The sequence below is a fragment of the Hemiscyllium ocellatum genome, chromosome 31 (assembly GCF_020745735.1).
Source record: "Hemiscyllium ocellatum isolate sHemOce1 chromosome 31, sHemOce1.pat.X.cur, whole genome shotgun sequence".
Classification (NCBI taxonomy): domain Eukaryota; kingdom Metazoa; phylum Chordata; class Chondrichthyes; order Orectolobiformes; family Hemiscylliidae; genus Hemiscyllium; species Hemiscyllium ocellatum.
In genome coordinates this window covers 45,894,666-45,914,604 of record NC_083431.1, presented here as the reverse complement: position 1 = coordinate 45,914,604, position 19,939 = coordinate 45,894,666, and the positions used below count along the sequence as shown (strand labels likewise).

Sequence of the window (19,939 nt, the reverse complement as noted above, 5' to 3'; positions counted from 1 at the left end):
CTCCTGCTGAATTTGTTCTTTCTTAACTAAAAATCAGCTAACCTACACTCTCTTCCTACTCACCAGATTCTTACAAAATCAAAAACTATTCCTTCTATTTAATTCTTCACCAATATTTACAGGCTTTTACAGTCTCAAGTTTGACATTATTTTATTGTTGCTTGCTTGATTTATTTTTACTATTTTTGGCCTTGTTGATTTTCTTCGCTTTGGGTCTTTCACCCTAGATTCTTGAAGAATTCTTTTGCCGTAATACCTGAGTAAAAAAACAAAAAGTAAATTATTGTACATAATGAAACCAATACTATTAGTCCTTAATAATCCTTTGCAAGATGTTTACGGTCGGCGGTTCTTTCCTTTTCTGGATTTGCACGAGATGACAGCTGCATCTATGGAAAGGAATTTTCCTTTTACTTATCTGAAGGATATACCAGGGATCACATTTTATTCTGCCTTATGGGAGGTGAGAAATGTCGAAATAACAGACAGGTAAGTAGCTGTTTTACTTCAACCAAGCTTACCTTTTTTAAGAGTACATGTTTCTTCCTTTTTGCCCTTGATTCCACAAGGACCTGGATTCCTGTACGTATGGTTCCACAAGTTCTTATAGGCCTTCTGTACTTAATCAAAGTGACTGCTGTAAGCAGTGAGATGTGAGCCTTAGCATTGAGTACTAGTTAAGTGTGTAGCTAGTGCAGATGATGCCCACATGTGTGCAAGTAGAGAAGTCTGCACGATGATAAGATGTGCCAATATCTGGTTAGTTTTCTTCCCAGCAATGAGTGGTACTATTATCTTTGTTTCTTTTGGATGAAGGAGCAAGCTGTGACTGGTTGAGCACCACAGTAAGTGTCAAATGTACAGGTGCAGGCATCAAAGGATCCTGCTCTGTATTTAAAAAGCAAAATCATAAAACATTATACATCAGAAGAGGGCTATCTGGCTCCTTGAGTTCATGCTGGCTGTCTGCAAGATCCAGTTAGTTCCACTCCTCGGCCCCTTTTCTGTAACCCTATAAATCCTTTCTGTGCAAATGCTATGTTGAAAGTCACAATTGAACTGCCTCCGCCATCTTCTCAGTTGGTGTATTCCAGCTTCTAACCCCTTGCTAAATAAAAACTATATTTACGTATATCATCATTGTTTGTTTTACAACTTACTCTAAATCAATCTCCTCAGCATCAAGAACCAGCTGCCAAAGGGGACCCTCCTCCCTATCCGTGCTGTCCAGGTGCCTCATGGTTTTGAGCTCCTTTATTACAGTTTCTTTCAACTTTTCCCCTTCAAAGGAGAACCACACCATCTTCTCAAATCTATCTCCCCTCATCCCTGGAATTATGTTAACAAATCTTTTTCTGTATCCTAGCTAAAAGCTTCTTAAGCTTACTCAAACATGGTAACCAGAATTAGACATAGTACTCCAGTTGAGGCAGACTAATGTTTTCTAAAGGTAGTAAATTAATTTCCTAACTTTCAAACTTCCTGCCTTAATTTATAAAGCTTAGTGCCCCAAACGTAAAAACAGAAAATGCTGGAGAGACTCAGCAGTTCTGCCAGCATCTGTGGAAATGAAAAAAGAGTGAAATCTGACATGATTTATTCAGAACAGAATGGGGTTCAAAAATAATGGTTTTAAGCTATTGATAGAGGAGCAAGTGGAACAGATTTTCATGGTGCCCTGAGCGAAGGATGCAGTGAGTGTTAATGTGGTAAAGGGGAGATAGAGTCATTAAATATGTATAAAATGTACATAGTGAAAATGGGACCTTCTAAAGTGGGGTCAGAATCCTGGAAATCTCTTCCAAACACAAGTCTGGGAGGACCTTCCTCACATGGGCTGCAGCAGTTCGAGAGGGTGACGCACCTTTCAAGGACAAACAGGGATGAGCAGTAAATACTGGCCAATCCAGCAACATCCACATCCCATGAAGTATTTTTAGAAAATGGAACTCTCCATTTCTTCTCCATCCTCAAAGGAGGACAGATGATTATGGCCACCACCATTGTAATTTCTGCCTTCCCCTCAACTCCATTCAATCTTGGTGACTTATCAGTCCATCCCACATACATGTTTTCTTTTTATTCATCTATTCTACCAATGACCTCCTCCTTCACTGTGACTCCTTCAGCTGTAAACAGACCACTTAGCATCCCCTTTTTGGTCCCTAATTATCCACTTCTCTACTGTTCTCTTTAGAAAACCTTTGGGTTCCTTTTTTTTAATATTAGCAGCCAGTTTCTTCTCATAATCTGCCTTTTTGTCTCTTATTTCCTTTTACATTTCCCCTTGAATTTTCTGTGTCAGCCTGGCTTTTACTTCTGTTATCAATCTGACATCCTTTTTGCCTACTTCATCTGGCTTTATTTGTTCTGCCTGTTCCAATTGTAAGCGCGTACCTTGACTGTCTCTGAACATTCCCCTCTTCAAATGCAGTCCATTGTTCCATTGCAATTGCCATTACTTACTCCAGTGTGTCCTGGACAAGCCTATTCACAAATTTTAAATGGGAGAGTTATACTGCAAATAAATGTCCACCTCCCGTGCTTTTAAAAATGCTTACTTGCTTTTAATTTTTTTTTTGCTAAAGTATTATTAAATCTTGCATTTAAAGTGTATATTTTTTCATTCAAATTCAAATGCTCTCCATTGTGTTAGTTGCTGCATTGTATATGATGATTTGACTGCGAGCTTAAGAGGTAGAGTTAGTAAGTTTGCAGATGACACCAAAATTGGAGGTGTAGTGGACAGTGAAGAAGGTTACCTCAGATTACAACAGGATCTTGATCAGATGGGCCAATGGGCTGAGAAGTGGCAGATGGAGTTTAATTCAGATAAATGCGAGGTGCTGCATTTTGGGAAAGCAAGTCTTAGCAGGACTTATACACTTAATGGTAAGGTCCTAGGGAGTGTTGCAGAACAAAGAGACCTTGGAGTGCAGGTTCATAGCTCCTTGAAAGTGGAGTCACAGGTAGATAGGATAGTGAAGAAGGCATTTGGCATGCTTTCCTTTATTGGTCAGAGTATTGAGTACAGGAGTTGGGAGGTCATGTTGCGGCTGTACAAGACATTGGTTAGGCCACTGTTGGAATATTGCGTGCAATTCTGGTCTCCTTCCTATCAGAAAGATGTTGGGAAACTTGAAAGGGTTCAGAAAAGATTTACAAGGATGTTGCCAGGGTTGGAGGATCTGAGCTACGGAGAGGCTGAACAGGCTGGGGCTGTTTTCCCTGGAGCGTCAGAGGCTGAGGGGTGAACTTATAGAGGTTTACAAAATTATGAGTGGCATGGATAGGATAAATAGACATTTATCTGGGATCGGGGAGTCCAGAACTAGAGGGCATAGGTTTAGGGTGAGAGGGGAAAGATATAAAAGAGACTTAAGGGGCAACTTTTTCACACAGAGGGTGGTACGTGAATGGAATGAGCTGCCAGAGGGAGTGGTGTAGGCTGGTACAATTGCAACATTTCAAAGACAGTTGGATGGGTATATGAATGGGAGGGGTTGGAGGGATATGGGCTGGGTGCTGGCAGGTGGGACCAGATTGGGTTGGGATATCTGGTCGGTATGCTCAGGTTGGACCGAAGGGTCTGTTTCCATCTCTATGACTCTATGTGATGGTATTTGTTGAATCATTTCCCCCCCCAAACCCAATTCCGAACTGCATGCTGTGAGAGCTATGAAATGATGTTACTGTCCTTTGAGGTAGAAGTATAAGCAACTGAGCCGTTATTTTTGGGACAGTGGTACAGTTCCTTTTTGAGCATAAATGCAAGCACAGCATCCGTACTTGACTTGTAAACTTTGCACTCTGCAGTGTAACTTGGAGAATGGGGTATAGAGGGATGCCATTTTGCAGTAGGAAAATTAAAGTCTGCAATTGAGTCCTTTATATATATCTTCCCAGCATGTTCATATTCTTTGAAATGTTACTAATTGGACCCTTAACTTCTGAATGATTTTCCAAAATAGCTCTCTGTGGGCAATCACTCATCATCAGGTTTCCTCTTTCTATAAAATAACCCACTATAAAAGTTGCAATTTAACATATTTTTGAGGATTCACTATTTTTTGTTTAAGGTATGAATGCTATTGGTATCATAGGATAATGATCCACTTAATGGGATGAATCCTATGGAGGTCTTGGCCAGTGGCTGGACAGCCAGCAAGAGTCCTGTGTCACCCCTTCCTTGTTAGTGAAGCTCGTCTGCATATCATTCCACTTCGGCATTGACAGGCCTACAGTAGGCCTTCTCCTAGGGATCCAGGATCCAGGGGTAGAGAGCTGTTGACCAGTTAGTTGCAGTGCCATTGGTGAGGCGATAGTGCTGCTGTTATGGTCTCCAAGGTCATGGATCATCATGCTACGGGTGAAAGGTTATCTGTGTGTGGGGGTGGGTTGGGGTGGGGTGTGCTGGGAGGTAGGGTTACAGGGTACGGGGCAGCAGAGTTGGCAGCAAGGACTTATGAAATGACCCCACAACTCCCATGCTTCCTTGATGCCAGTTCCTTCAATCAGACACTGAATACCTTTGAATGAAGAATCCTCCAAGCGGTTCCCTACGCACAGATGGGTTAATGCCAGCAGTGGCATTAAGGGAGCATTGATTGTCCACAGCCATGTTGCCACAGGCATCCCTCACAAACTGTCCTCCCACTCCATCAAACCCGCACAAGATTCTGCCCCATTTGTTTTCGAGTGTGTGGAGTCCTCAAAGTACCAACTTAATATTGATCAGCCAAATAAGGTGTTTAAAATAACTGCACTCATTCACACCTGATATGTACATTTGCTACATTGTTGTTTAACCACAATATTGTGGTGTTCCTTTATAGTTGGTATTTGCTCTCCTTATCTGTCACTGCAGCAGATTAAACCATTATCATGGTTTGTGGTGTCAAGGGAGAATTACACTCTGTATTTGAAAATGAAGTATGAATTTGCTGTACAATGCTTGTTATCATATTTCACAGCGGGGTCTAGTCACTGACATTTGAAGCTCCTTTTTTTTAAAATGGAGTTTCTTGGTGTCGAAAATGCTGGTGAATGAACATAGCACCACTAGAAACTTTACATTTAAGAGCAGAATCCATTCACCAAAGTACACAATTCCCAGAGGAATGATTAACAGACAGTTCCAAATTATTCTTTCAAATTGTGGTTTAAGTCAAACATTTTATGAAAGCCTGTGTTCTGATAGGAATGCATATCAATGGCAGCTTTACGCTGGCAGTATGAATCCAGTGTCAACTATTTAACTTGATAAATTTATCCTAAATTCAACTCGCTTTCTCCTGTTTAAATATCCACTAGTTGGAACTGTAAGACTAAGGTCTAACAGATGTACATTTGAAAGTGTGAACTTCAGGAGGAGACAGCTAGATTTCAGTCTCTTAGTACCAAGTAAACTGTACCAGCGTAAATATGGCTAGAATGTAGCTGACTGAACAGCCAGAAATCATCGAGGTGGGGGTTTAACTGGAATTCTGTTGCCATTAATTAGATGAGGTTGTTAAGTTTAAAACAGTACGATATTATGGCAGATTGATTAGCAGATGTTTGAAATGGAAGAAAGGTCTCACTAATCCATTACGAGTTGTAGACCTTATGGTGGGATCGATTTGAGAGTACCTACTGCTCACCCTAACAGTGGCACCTTAAATACCAATCCCAAATATTGCTTACATAACAAACAAAATTCTTCTGAAGAAAAGAATATATTGGTAAAATGCCCAGTTTCAAGCTTGCTGCCTAAATTGTGATTGTGATTTTAGATACCGATTGTATTTGAGGACTTCTGTGGGGCCCTTCTTCCATTGGGGGAGGACATTTACTCATTCTCTTCAAATACATAGTTATTTCAAACCCTGCCTAACAGAAATATTTTGTTTTCAGGTGGTTTGCCAGGTGGGAGTGACTGTTACATAAATTCAGGGAGAGGATTTCTCAGTAACCAATTTCATGTCCTTTTGACTCGGAACCCGATGCACTTTAAATAGCTGTCAACCATGTCAAATTTATACAGGCCAGATGATATCAGAGAAGCAAGGTGATGAGAACCAACTGTACAACATTCTGTCTACCAAGGAAAAATTAAAGAGTTCAACAATCTATACATAGTTTTTTTATAGTTTATATGTATACAGTTATATATTTATCGTTATGTTTTTAGGCTAATATTATAGGTCATAGAGTTATAGAGTCATATAGCACAGAAACAGACCCTTCAGTCCAATTTGTCCATGCTGACTAAATTCCCCAAACTAATTAGTCCCATCTGCCTGCAGTTGGCCCATATCCCTCCAATCTTTCCTATTAATGTCCCTCTCCAAATGTTTTTTAAATGTTGTAACTGTGCCTGCATCTACCACTTCCTCTGGCAGTCCATTCCACATATGAACTAACTTCTGTGTGAACAAGTTCCCCCTCAGCTCCCTTTTAAACCTTTTTCCTCTCACCTTAAAACTATGCCCCCTAATTTTAAACTTTCTCACCCGAGGGAAAAGAGCTTTGCTATTCACCTTATCTGTGCTCCTCGTGATTTTATAAACCTTTGTAAAGCCAGTCGTCAATACTCTAATGAGAAAACGTTCCTGCCTCTCCATCAAACTCAGCAACATCCTGCACGTCTTTTTTGCACTACCCCATATTGTGCTTCCTGCCCAATAGTGTCCATTTCTTCTGTCTTTGTAAGTTCTTATAACTAATATGTACTTTTTTCTTCTTTCTGTTGTGTAAGGTTCCAATCAGCACTCATTCTCTCCTTCAGTTTTCTACTGTTTTGCATTTATCCTCTTTTGCTCACTCTCTTTGTCCTCCCTTTTTTTTTCCTCTTAGACTCATGAAAAAGATCAGGGATTCACCAAATGAGAATTAAATGTGTAAATTCATACTAGTAAAATAGACAGTGCTACCAGGTAAGTGCATTACCATTTTAGTAACACATTATCAATATAAACACTCAATCTTATGAGGAGGAATCAAAATTGAATCTGTAATTGAACGTGCTAGGTAGCGATTAAAGTTCACAAGTTTAGGTCAGGAAGTGTTTCAACTGCAGTTCAAGTATTAACATCTGTTAGCATCATTCTAGCACATCTATGGAAGGACAGAGCACAGCAGTTAATTGAGTTCTTGTTAATGTTAGAACGTCCATTTTAGCACACCATAGAGCGGGTGAATCGGCTGAATCATTGGATTTTCTAATAGGAATCAGAAAGTAAGAATAAATGGGTCTTTTGGGGTTGGAATATCATTCTCATGTTGCTTTGATCCTTACTCTATTCAATTAGGCTAGTGTCATAAGAATGAGAACAGGAAATCTTGCACTATATAACACTTTTCACAGCCTCAAGGCCTTTACAGCCCATGAAGTTATGGACTTTGTGGCAGACAGTGATAGAACAACATTGGTGGAGGGCTGAGTTACACCTCTGCTCTCTTGCATTGGTAAGGAATCCGTGCTGGGGCCTCAACTATTTCTAATTTATATTAATGACTTAGATAAATGGCCAAAATATATGCTAGCTAAATCTGATGATGAGTCCTAGATAGCTGGATAGTTATCAAGGTGAGGTAGGGATTCTGCAAAGGGATGTAGATAGGTTAAGTGAAAATTTGCCAAAAGTAGTACAATGTGATAATTCTGAGCTCATCTGCTTGGCAGCAAGAATAGAAAAGCTGTTTCCTATTTAAATAGCAGTTACAGAACTGGTAGTACAGAGAGATCTGGGTGTCTTGGTTCATGAATCACAAAAAGTAAGCCCATCAAGTGATTGGGAAGGCAAATGAAATACAAAAGTTGAAGTTTGACTGCAACTGGAAAGAGCCATCATGAGACCACGTGGAGTATTATATGCAATTTTGGTCTCCTTATTTAAGAAAATATATAATTGAGTTAGGAGTAGTTCAGAGAATTACTTAACTCATTCCTGGGGTGAAAGGTTTATCTTGTGAAGAAAGTTGTATCTACCGAAATTTAGAAGAATGAGAGGTGATATTACTGGAGCTTATAGAGACGAGAATCAGGGAACATAGTTTACGAATCAGGGGTCCACCTCTTAAGATGGAGATGAGGAGAAACTTCTGCCTTAAAGGGTTGTGAGTCTGTGGAATTTTGTTCCAGTGGGTCATTGCATTTACTCAAGGCTGAATTGCCATGATTGAATGGCAGAGCGGACTCAATGGGCTGAATAGCCTAATTTCTGCTCCTGTATCTTATGTCATATGAATTAGATTTTTGATAGATAAGGTAGCCAGAGGTTATGTGGGCAGATGAGAAAGTGAAGTTGAGACCATAACTCGATCAGCTATCATCCTATGAAATGATGGAACACATTCAAATAGTTTACTCAACAACATTCATGATTCCTCACATATTGAAGTAGCCTAGGTCCACATGCAACAAGACCTAGACAACCTTCAGGCTTAGGCCTGACAAGTGGCAAGTAACATTCCTAAATGTTATGTACAAATGCCAGGCTGTGACCCTCTCTCACGAGAAAATTCAACCCCCATGACATACAATGGTATTAGCAGGTTTTGAAAAGATTTGTAGCTCAGGTTGATGTTCTGGATGTAGGTTTGCTCACTGAGCTGAAAGGTTCGTTTCACATGTTTTGTCACTAGACTAGCTAAAGTCATCACTGAGCCTCCGGATTAAGCACTGGTGGTGTGGCCCCCTTTCTAATTGTGTATTTGGGTTTCCTTGGATTAGTGATGTCATTTCCTGTAGTGACATATTTCTTGTGACGTCATTTCCTGTTCTTTTTCTCAAGGAGTAGCAAATAGGATCCAAGTCAATGTGTTTGTTGGCAACTAAGATGTAAAAACTGGGTTTTTAAAATGACGTGTAAGTACATCATTACAGCTGAGCTGCCTCATTATGTTGATGTTACCTAATATGGTGATGAAACGTCTGTAAACGAACCTTCCAGCTCAGCGAGTAAACCTACATCCATACAATGGTATTGCCATAACTGAATCCCCTGTGGCGATTGCAATTGAGTACAAATGAGCTAGGCCATCCAAATTATTACTGTGACTGCAAGGACAGTTCAAAGGCTGGTAATTCTGTAGCGAGTAATTCAGCCTATCCACCATCCATTGTGCACAAGTAAGAAGTCTGATGGAGTACACTCCATTTGCCTGGATGAATTTAGCTCCAACAAAGTCCACAAAGCTCGACACCATCCAGAACAAAGCAACCTGTTTGAATGACACCCCATCTAATATCTTCAATATTCATTCCCTGTGCTACCAACATACAGTGGCAGCAGTGTATACCCTCCATAAACCACATTGCAGCAACTCACCAAGATGTTTCCTAGCTCATGACCTCCATCACCTAGAAGGACAAGGAGATCAGACCGATGGGAATCCCACCATTTGCAACAGCACTGCCAGTGTTCCTACAACATATGGACTGCAATGATTCATTAAGACAATTTACTGAAGGGCAACTAGAGATGGGCTTTAAGTCCTGGTCCAGCCGGTGACACTCATCCCATAAATGAATAGTGGAAGAAGGGACACAGATAAGTGATTAAATTAGAAGCTGAAATATCACAAAATTTAAAAATATAGTTTTTAACCTTTACCATTGAGAAATTTGACATCCACAAATGCTTTTTTCAGAGATAATGAGGCGGTTCAGCTGTAATTATGTACTTACACACTTTAAAAACCCAGTTACATGTCAGTCCCAAGATGTTTTTTGAAGAGTTTTAATTGTCTTACTGATGGTGTACAATGACAGTTTCTTGTCAGTGCTCTCATTACCACTTGTTTGCAGCCTGTATGAACCTCAATAGCACAACTATGGAGAAAAATGGAATCTCTGAGAACTAGTTCTGGATTTCTGCTTTAATTGCCATCAATTTTGAAGGAGTGCTGATGGCAAATGAGGATGGATTTTGTGGCAGTAATGGTTTAAAAAAAAGCTTGTGAGCTACCAAATGACTTTTTTTAAAAGAATTTAATTGATTCACTTAATGTTTCAATCTGTTAATCTTGATTTTAACTACGTATTTAATTGATACACTTACAGCATCTACCTCAATCCAGATGGTTTTATTCAAAGTCAACTAAGCATTAAAACACTGTTTTCTTAATTCTTATCATTGGCCATTCTTTATAGTTTCGTGGTTTGTACTTTGAAAAATATTTCTTTTAAATTACATTTTGCTTCTGCAACATCTTAGTATTTTAAGAATGTTCTTTAATGTCAGATGCTGAAGAGCACTATTCATTAATAAATCTCGACTGCCAAATCAAATTTTCGTTGAGAAATTCCAAATTAATTCAGTTCTGTACAGTCTTGCTAAACGAATGCACTTTATCTATATCTATCGGCACCTTCTCACTGACTACTGCTCATCATTAGGCATATATGTCTCCTAATTCAGTTATGTGCTGAATTTCCTAAAACAACTCTGACACCATCTTCTGCGAAAAGCCACTAATTCCAAAAGAGTTAATATGATTATATCCATTATTCTGCAGTGCCATTCTTCAGTATGCTTGTAACAATAGCATTTTCAAGAAATGAATCCAGCCATAAAGACCTTCTGCCTCGAAAGTGCTACAGAATTGGAATTCTTGCCAAACAGCAAGAACGTGATTACTACTGTTAATCAATCTTACCAACAAGCAAAGTTCAAAGATTAAGATAGTTTGAACTAAAAATTGGATCAAATGTACCCAAAGTCTAGTGCCATTGGGAACCCACATAGTTTCCAATTTTAGCCATGTCACTGGGTTAGGTCCCAATCAAAGGCTCTCATAAAGGAATAAATAAACAAAGGGAGAGCATTTTGGCCACTGTGGCACAGTTTCTGCATAACTAAACAATCAATAATTGGTATAGTGTAGGTGTCTGATTTAATAGAAAGGATTTGTATGAAAGTCATACTATATTCAGTGTGTTTTAGGCTTTGTTTCTTTTAGATCTAATGTTTTTGTCTGCTTTGAAGCCGATGTTTGGCTGTTTTATTGTATCAACTGTCTTTCTCTTTCAAGCTCAGTTGCATTTTTTTGATCCTTTTCCAGTTCCTCACTAATGAACACCTAGGACATTAATCATTTAAGCAGCTGTCGAGTTGTGATTTTTCATTTCAAAATCTATTTGTGTAAAGTGACTTCTGAGATGGCATTGAATTACAGGGTGTATTCCCACGTAAAATACTTGAAACAATAGGATGATCTTACAAAACCACAAAACATCTATTAATATATTTATTTACAATCAATACAACTATCAACTTAAGGAAATTTTCACCGTGAACTTTTTTTGAAGATCAGCTGAGGAATTTTGATAATTGTCGAGATAAGTAAGAATTACTGCATCTGTGGAGGAGGTGAAGCTGCAGTAGGATCAGGGAGATGCACATCACCTTTTAATTTTTTAGATTAGATTAGAATACTTGCAGTGTGGAAACAGGCCCTTCAGCCCAACAATTTGATTCATAATTGCTAGATTACTCCTGAGACATTGCTGTAACAGTAAATCAGGTTCCTAACAATCTGCCTCAACAACTTATGCTAAAAACAGCAAAATAATCTCTGGGATAACATTCGTTTATATTTTGGTACTATTTTGTAGAGCATACATCCAGATATATATAGTGAGCCATTGAAATTGAAGTATTTGAAGTGATCTTTCAGAAAACTATACCTGTATCTATGCTTTAACTGGAACTATTCATTTGAATTCCCATTGTGATATATGATAACATTGTAGTGGTTTCCTAATTATTTTGTACCTGCATACTAACCTTTTATACTTTGTTCACTTTTTATTTCTTTAGATGTTTGTGGAAACTCTGCCCCTCTGATTTTATATTTTTGTCTGGTTTTCTCTGGTAATTTTAATTTTCACTCTTAATATTTTAGTCATTTTTTTTGCTGGAAAGGTGCTGTCAAAGGAATCTTGAAGAGTTCATGCAATGCATCTTATGTGTGTATGATGAGGAGGTACCAGTGTTGGACTTTAGCTAGCTACCTTACGAAGGAGCAGCGTTCCAAAAGCTAGTACTTCCAAATAAACTTGTTGGACTATAACCTGGTGTTGTGTGATTTTTAACTTTGTCCAAGCCAGTCCAACTCTGGCACCTCCTCTTATGTATGTAGACGCTGCTGTCAGTGTATTCTGCCTATTTTCTGACCTGCCACCGGTCTTTACACAATTTTTTTACTTTTTCTTTTAGATTGATACTACATTTAACAATTCTAGTTAATTATGGACATTGATCCATCTCTTGGAGTTTCTCTTTACTTCGGAATGTATTAACCCATCTATTATTTGCAAATTCATATTAGATAACCTTTGCTTGCAAGCCACCGTAATCCACTTTTTAAATGTAAAAACTTAGTCTCACACCCACTCCTCTCTTCCTCAACTATAAAATTCAGTCATTTGGTTGAGTTATGCAGTGGCACCTTCAGTATGAGAGCATGAACTAATCATGCCTCATTATACAATGCTACATCTAGTATTGCCTGCTCCCAGGAGCTCCAGAACATGCTGTTCTAGAAACCTATCCTGAAAACATTCATCTAGGTTATCTTTGCTCACGAGATCCTCGTACTCCTATCATCAAAAACCTGTAACCAGATTTTTCAAACAATATTTCCCATTTATATATCTTCAGTTAATCATTGGATGATTTTCTAATTGCCCTGTTACCAGATCCCTAATGGTAGATTCTAGGTTAGTAGATTAACTCGCCTACAGTTACTTGATTTTTCTCTTCCTCCTGTCATAGGCTTGCTACTTTCTAAATCTTGAAAACTATTCCAGAATTTATGGAATTTTGGAAGATAAAAATCAATGCACACTATCTTTGCAGCTATGTCTTTTAAAATCCTTAAGTCCAAGAAATTTGTTGCTGCTTAGTTCCATTTGTTTGCTCAGAAGTATCTCTTATACTGAATTTCTTACAGTTCCTAATGCTCATTAATACCTTTGATACCAATTATTTGTGGAATGTTACTTGTGTCTTCCACCTAAATATGGTTGCAAAGTGCTTGTTTAATATCTTGTTATTCGCCATTACAGTTTAATTTTCCTTGCTTCTAATGGGCTTGCATTACTTCCACCAATCTCTTTTTTATTTAATTATTTCATGGTGTGTGGAGTTCTCTGGCAAACTCAAAAATTGTGTTTCCTAACTGGTGTTAGAAGACAGGGGAGGGGGGGGGAGGGGGAAGAGTTCCAGGACTTTTTTTTTACCCAGTAAGAGTGAAGAAACGACAATTCCAAGTCAGGGTGGTGTGTAGCTTGGAGGAGAATCTGTAGGCAATCTGTCTACAATCTTGCACTTTTAGATGATAGAACTCATGGATTGGGAAGCTGCTGTCAAAGGAGCATGGAAGATTTGTTGCAATGCATCTTCGTATGTAGACACTGTTGTCACTGTATATCTGTGCTGGAGGGAATGAATGTTTTGGTCGGTGAATGGTGTATCTATCAGATAGGTTGCTTTGTCTGGGTGGTGTTGAGCTTCTTTGAGTGTAGCTGGAGATGCACTCATGCAGGCAAATGTGCAGTCTGTGGGAATCTAGGTGAGTTATTCACCTCAGAATTTCCAGCTTTTGACCTGCTCCTGTAGGCACGGTACTATGTGCGTGCGTGTGCATGTGTGTGTCGGGGCAGGGGGTGCTGTTCCAGTTCCATTTCTGTCAGTGGTAGCCCCAGCATGTTGATGGTAATGGTATTGAATGTTGAGAATAGATGATCAGGTTTCCTTGTTGGAGATGTTCATTGCATGACAGAAATGTTATTTACCACATCAGCCCACATTTTGATGTTGTCCGGGTGTTGCTGTGCATTGGCAGACCCTACTTTAGTATAGAGTCGTGAATTGTGCTGAAAATAGTGCAATCATCAACAAACACTCTCACTTCTGACATAATTATCAGGATACTCTGAGGAGCTCCAGGAGCACAGACCTAGGATTGTGATATCTGGCCAAAACAGATATGATTCTAAACAGTGGCGAGTTTTTCCATGATTCCTGTTGATTTCAGATTTGCCAGGGTACCATGATGGTGTAATCAGTCAATGCTTTTGATGCCAAGGCTTTCACTTCCACTTCTCCCTTTGAATTTTCTAGTTATGGCCATGTTTGGACCAAGACTCCATGTTTGGCAGAACCCAAACTAAGAGCAGACTGCAGACTTGAGGTTAGACTCCCTACAATGTGGAAACAGGCCCTTCGGCCCAACAAATCCACACTGACCCTCCAAAGAGTAACCCACCCAGACCCATTTCCCTCTGACTAATGCACCTAACACTATGGGCAATTTAACATGGCCAATTCGCCTTACCTGCACATCGTTGGACCATGGGTGGAAACCGGAGCACCCGGAGAAAACCCACGCAGACATGGGGAGAATGTGCAAACTCCACACAGACAGGCTGGAATTGAACCTGGCTCCCTGGTGCTGTGAGGCAGCAGTGCTAACCACTGAGCCACCGTGCTGTGCCAACTCACTTTCACTTTGTCCTTTTCCCAAATTTTCTCCTTCATATTTATCTGCATTGATACTACTGTCTAGCTGCCTACTCATTTTAACTTATTATCCTATTCTCTTCTTTTTGTTTTTATAGTATGTTGTGCCTCTAAATTGGTATTGTCTGCATTATTCAAACACATTCCTCAGGCCTGTGAACTAATTGCATAAACGGAAAATAAATGCATAACACAGAGGCCTGCAACAATACAGATCCACCAACTGAAAAATCTATACTTCATTTTCCTTTCAGTTTTCATTAGCCCTCTCTCTACATTCAGTTACCTTCTCTTTAATGCCCTGCTTTTTTAAAGCACTTTATGTAGCAGGGGGTTCTGTCCACGTTGCGGTTGGAGGGATGGGGTTTGAGAGCGGAGGTGTGGGAAGTGGATGAGATGCGCTGGAGGCCATCATCAAACACATAGGAGGGGAAATTGCAGTCTTTAAAGAAGGGTAAGCCATTTGATGTGTTCTGTGGTGGAACTGGTCCTCTTGGGAGCAGATGTGGCGGAGGCGGAGAATTTGGGAATAAGGGATAGCATTTTTACAGGAGGCAGGGTCAGAGGAGGTGTAGTCTAGGCAGCTGTGGGAGTAGGTGGGTTTGTAGAAGATGTCAATGTTGAGTCAGTCACCGGTGATGGAGATGGAGAGGTCCAGGAAGGAGAGGGAGGTGTCTGAGATGGTCCAGGTGAACTTAAGTTGGGGTGGAATGTGTTGGTAAACTGTTGAACTGTTCAACCTCCTTGTGGGAGCACGAGATGGTGCAGATACAATCATCAATGTAGCGGAGGAAAAGGTGAAGAACGGTGCCAGTGTGACAGCAGAAGATTCGCCTCAGGACCCTCCAACCCCACGATATCAATGTAGATTTCACCAGTTCCTCATTTCCCCTCCCCTTCACCTTATCCCATTTCCAACCTTCCAGCTCTGCACCACCCTCATGACCTGTCCTACTGTCCATCTTCCTTCCCATTTATCCGCTCCACCCTCCTCTGTGACCTAACACCATCAACCCCACTTCCATATACCTATCGCACTCTCAGCTACATTATCCCCAGCCCCACCCCCTCCCATTTATCTCTCCACCCCCTTGGCTCACAGCCCCACTCCTGTTGAAAGGCTTTTGCCCAAAATGTCCATTCTCCTGCTTCTTGGAGGCTGCCTGACCTGCTATGTTTTTCCAGCACCATACTCTCGATCCTAGTCTCCAGCATCTGTAGTCCTCCGTTTTGCCTTGTTTCATTTGTGGTCAAGCTAAAAATGGCTTATTACAAGAATGGTTCCCATAGAGAACTTTCACATTTAGTATAGTGTGTACAACTCTCTCATCAACTCAGTTTGGCTTTTAAAAGCCAAATTAAGCAGAACTATTAAAGAAGTAGGCTGAGGGGTGACCTTATGAAGGTTTACAAACTTATGAGGGACATGGATAGGATAAATAGACAAAGTCTTTTCCCTGGGGTGGGGGAGTCCAGAAGCTGAGGGCATAGGTTTAGAGTCAGAGGGGGAAGATATAAGAGGCCTAAGGGGCAACTTTTACACATAGGGGGTGGTATGTGTATGGAATGAGCTGCCAGAGGAAGTGGTGGACGTTAGTACAATTGTTACATTTAAAAGGCATCTGAATGGTTATATGAATAGGAAGTGGCTGGAGGGATAGGGGCCAAATGCTGGCAAATGGGACTAGATTGGGTTGGGATATCTGGTCAGCATGGACAGGTTGGACCGAAGGGTCTGTTTCCATGCTGTACATCTCTATGACTCTATAAGTGACTTACTATAACAGTGAGAAAGTTTTTGAAAATTTCCTTCTGTAAAAGTACCGAAGAATTATGTAAAATATTTTTAAGCAACCCGTTTGGACATGTTATGACACACCTCTATATCAGGTGGAATGTGAACCTGGATTGTCTGGCTCGAATAGATTATCAACTATAGTCTTTTTGAAGAAGGATAAATGAGCTGGCAGTCCAGCTGAAGTCAGTTTTAAAAAAGGGTTTATTTTATCATTGCTAGTTTTTCACTGTATTCTGCATCCTCTGCTTGAACATTGAAATGCTGAGGAGATGTATACCATCCATTTTGATGAGAGACATAAATAATGAGGAGATACAAAATTAGAGCTAGAATAGTTAGGAGACAAGTCAAGCAATACCCTTTCTCACACAGGCTAGTAGAAACCTGGAATTTTGTCTCTCCAGCCTTCCCTTCCTGGGAGATTCGGTGCTTTAAGGACAGAATGATAGATTTAAGTTTGGATGGTATGTGTTAAGAGTTTATGGAGCTAAACCAAGTAAATGGAGTTGAGGTACAGATCTGACTGAATATATCTGAGGCTGATATTGCTGTTGTGTTTCCCACTTGCTTAGTATGTAAATAATACTTTCGACAGATATAGTGACTATGAAAATCACAGGTTGGATTCTTGGTCTCGTAGCCAATTTTGACCTCGGTAGTGGTCTTGATGTGAAAGTTAACCTCAGCATTCCTGGGTCAGTGAGCAGTGTACCATTCCTGATTTGTTTATTTATGGTGAAACAGATGGATTAACATTTCTAATCTCTGCTCATTTATGAAAATTGGTTACTTGGTTAAATTGCAAGAGATTTGTTGTCACTGCTTCTTTAGCTGTACTGCATTTAATAAAACAGGAGCAAAGATTGAGAAAATAAACCGATTTTCTGAGTTAGGCAGAAAAAATAACTCTGAAAGGCTTACAAGGGGTTTATTGCACTACTTTAGTACAAGCATTAGTTGCCAACTTTCCCCTCTATACATTTTCCCAGGTCAGAAGCCGAGAAACACTACACTGGGGAAGGGTACAATTGATGTGGATATTTTCAATCAATCTATTCAGAGATATTTAGAGCAGATGGGAATTGAGCGCAGGCCTCCTGGCTCAGAAACTGCTATTGCGCCAAAACAGCCCTTTCAAGCACTCAGCTCTTTTAAAATAATAAACCATCACCAAATCACCTGTTTTACATTAACAAAGCACAAGCACTATCAATGTACTTCAAATGCTGCTTTTGAAGAGTTGAAACAAGTCTCTGCACCTGTTCTTTTTCATTTATTAACAGACATATGCCTTGAAATGGAAATTAGGAACCATTCTGTTCTGTTAATTTCAGGCAATATAGCTGGAAGCTTATGTTCTGATGTCTGTAGCCATTATGAATGCTTGGCTGGGTTGCAAAATGTGGTAATGGTTTCAGTCTAGCAGGTGGCCTTTTAATCCAAGAATGACTGAAACATTTAAGAGACCACGAGAACAAAATATGCCTTTGATTTGGTTTGTGTTTTTTTTTTAAGTAGAGTTAAGGAGAATCTAAAGGATAAATACAAATACATTAAGGACAAAGGGTAACTAGAGAGAGAATAGGGCCCCTCAAAGATCAGCAAGGCGGCCTTTGTGTGGAGCCGCAGGAGATGGGAGAGATACTAAATGAGTATTTTGCATCAGTGTTTACTGTGGAAAAGGAAATGGAAGATGTTGAATGTAGGGAAATAGATGGTGACATCTTTAAAAATGTTCATATTGCAGAGGAGGAAGTGCTGGATGTCTTGAAACATATAAAAGTGGATAAATCCCCAGGACCTGATCAGGAGTACTCAAGAATTCTGTGGGGAGCTAGGAAAGTAAAATATTTGTATATCAATCGTCACAGGTCAGATGCCAGAAGACTGGAGGTTGGCTAACGTGGTGCTATTGTTTGAGAAGTGTGGTAAGGACAAGCCAGGGGACTATTGAACAGTGAGCCTGACATCAGTGGTGGGCAAGTTGTTGGAGGGAATCCTGAGGGACAGAATGTACATGTATTTGGAAAGGCAAGGACTGATTTAGGGATAGTCAACATGGCTTTGTGCATGGGAAATCGTCGCAAAAACTTGATTAAGTTTTTTGAAGAAGTAACAAAGAACATTGATGAGGCCAGAGTGGTGGAACATGATCTATATGGATTTCAGTGAGGTATTCGACAAGGTTCCCCATGGGAGACTGGTTAGCAAGGTTAGATCTCATGGAATACAGGGTGAAATAGCCATTTGGATACAGAATGGCTCAAAAGTAGAAGACAGGGGGTGGTGGTGGAGGGTTGTTTTTCAGACTGGAGGCCTGTGACCAGTGGAGTACCACAAGGATCAGTGCTGGATCCACTATGTTTCATCGTTTATATAAAATGATTTGGATGTGAGCATAAGAGGTAAGTTTGCTGATGACACCAAAATTGGAGGTGTAGTAAACAGCAAAGAAGGTTACCTCTGATTACAACAGGATCTTGATCAGATGGGGCAATGGGGTGAGGAGTGGCAGATGGAGTTTAATATTGATAACTGTGAGGTGTTGTACTGTGGGAAAGTAAATCTTAGCAGGACTTATACACTTAATGGTAAGGTTCTAGGGAGTGTTGCTGAACAAAGAGACCTTGGAATGCAGGTTCATAGTTCCTTGAAAGTGCAGTCGCAGGTAGATAGAATAGTGAAGAAGGTATTTGGTATGCTTTTCTTTATTGGTCAGAGTATTGAGTGCAGGAGTTTGGAGATCATTTTGTGGCTGTACAGGACATTGGTTAGGCCATTTTTGGAATATTGCGTGTAATTCTGGTCTCCTTCCTATTGGAAGGATGTTGTGAAATTTGAAAGGGTTCAGAAAAGATTTACAAGGATGTTGCCAGGGTTGGAGGATTTAAGCTATTGGGAGAGGTTGAATAGGTTGGGGCTGTCTTCTGTGGACTGTCAGAGGCTATGGGGTGACTTTATAGAGGTTTATAAAATCGTGATGGCATGGGTGGAGTAAATCGACATAATCTTTTCCCTGGGGTGGGGGAGTCCAGAACTAGAGGACATAGATTTAGGGTGAGAGGGGAAATACATAAAAGAGACCTAAGGGGCAACTTTTTTTCACGCACAGGGTGGCGCATGTGTGGAATGGGCTGCCAGAGGTAGTGGTGGAGGCTGGTACAATTGCAATATTTAAAAGACATCTGGATGGGTAAATGCATAGGAAGGATTTGGAGGGAAATGGGTCAGGTGTTGGCAGGTGGGACTAGGTTGGGTTGGGATATCTGGTCGGCATGGACGGGTTGGACCGAAGAGTCTGTTTCCTGCTGTACGTCTCTATGACTCTAAATGACTAAAAAGCATCTGAAAGGTAACAGTCTTTGCACTAGTTTTATCCCCTTTGGTTAGTATTTATTCTGTGTTTAGGATTTTGTTTGATTGTTAGGGGTTTAATTGTTTTACACACTATCTGAAAATAATTCCCATTGACTTTTGAGAACTATACATAACGCTTTACTGAGTAGGTTATGGAGATCTGAGGGGGCATGGAGCGACCTGGCAGTGGGCGTTGGGGTGAAGAGGCTTGACTGTTTTGAGCGGGTATGGATTAGATGAGGTTTAGGGTGCTTTTAGATAACGTTTGTAT

At 40.2% G+C, this 19,939-nt stretch overlaps 1 protein-coding gene across 3 annotated transcripts in view; it reads left to right on the top strand.

Moving 5' to 3' along the window:
* rhbdd2 (rhomboid domain containing 2) overlaps positions 1–19,939 on the top strand; it is a 55,159-nt gene that overhangs the window by 11,147 nt on the left and 24,073 nt on the right. For 2 of the 3 annotated variants that reach the window (XM_060848262.1, XM_060848263.1), the window contains one exon: positions 333–489. In XM_060848262.1, coding sequence (XP_060704245.1) covers positions 333–489 — 157 coding nt within the window. Of the gene's footprint in view, positions 1–332; positions 490–5,895; positions 6,112–19,939 lie in introns of those variants that run through there. The other variant, XM_060848264.1, reaches the window with a different exon arrangement.